The 517-nt window shown below is 43.3% G+C and overlaps 1 protein-coding gene across 1 annotated transcript in view; it reads left to right on the forward strand.

The window, feature by feature from the left end:
- LOC105451323 overlaps positions 1-517 on the forward strand; it is a 10,085-nt gene that overhangs the window by 2,271 nt on the left and 7,297 nt on the right. Inside the window, exon 3 of the mRNA XM_011691691.1 lies at positions 220-406. Within this exon, the coding sequence (XP_011689993.1) occupies positions 220-406 (187 nt within the window). The remainder of the gene's footprint in view (positions 1-219; positions 407-517) is intronic.

Here is a 517-nt window from a genome sequence, read left to right on the forward strand (position 1 = left end):
TGAAAAATTAGAAGAATATGCAAAAAGCATTTGAAACTGCGAAGCAATTGCTTCAACAATATTTTGATGATTTAGAAAAACAAAATGTGTCTCAAGATGATCCTGATAATCCAATAGGTGTCCTAAATATTGAAGCTGATAAAGCAATGCAAGATTTTAAGGATCTTGGAAACAAACAGGAAATTGATATATCTTAAATGATTTTAAAACTGAATACAGATCAAAAAAGAATATTTGATAGAGTTGAGAGCAAGTTCGTCTACTCCAGCCGCCCGCGCCGCCGCCGCTCCAGCCATCGTCGACGCTGTAGCTGCCGCCGCCGTTCCAGCCGCTGCTCCAGTCGCTGATCCAGCCGACGATCTAGCCGCCGCTCCAGCCGCTGCTCTAAACGATGCTAGAAGACCAAGTAAGTACAAAAACATAAATAAAGAATATATTACGCATAGTTTTATATTTTCGCGCGCGCGCGCGCGCGTGTGTGTGTGTGTGTGTGTGTGTGTGTGTGTGTGTGTGTGCG

This window comes from Wasmannia auropunctata, unplaced genomic scaffold, assembly GCF_000956235.1.
Source record: "Wasmannia auropunctata unplaced genomic scaffold, wasmannia.A_1.0 LD336053.1, whole genome shotgun sequence".
Taxonomy (NCBI): Eukaryota; Metazoa; Arthropoda; class Insecta; order Hymenoptera; family Formicidae; genus Wasmannia; species Wasmannia auropunctata.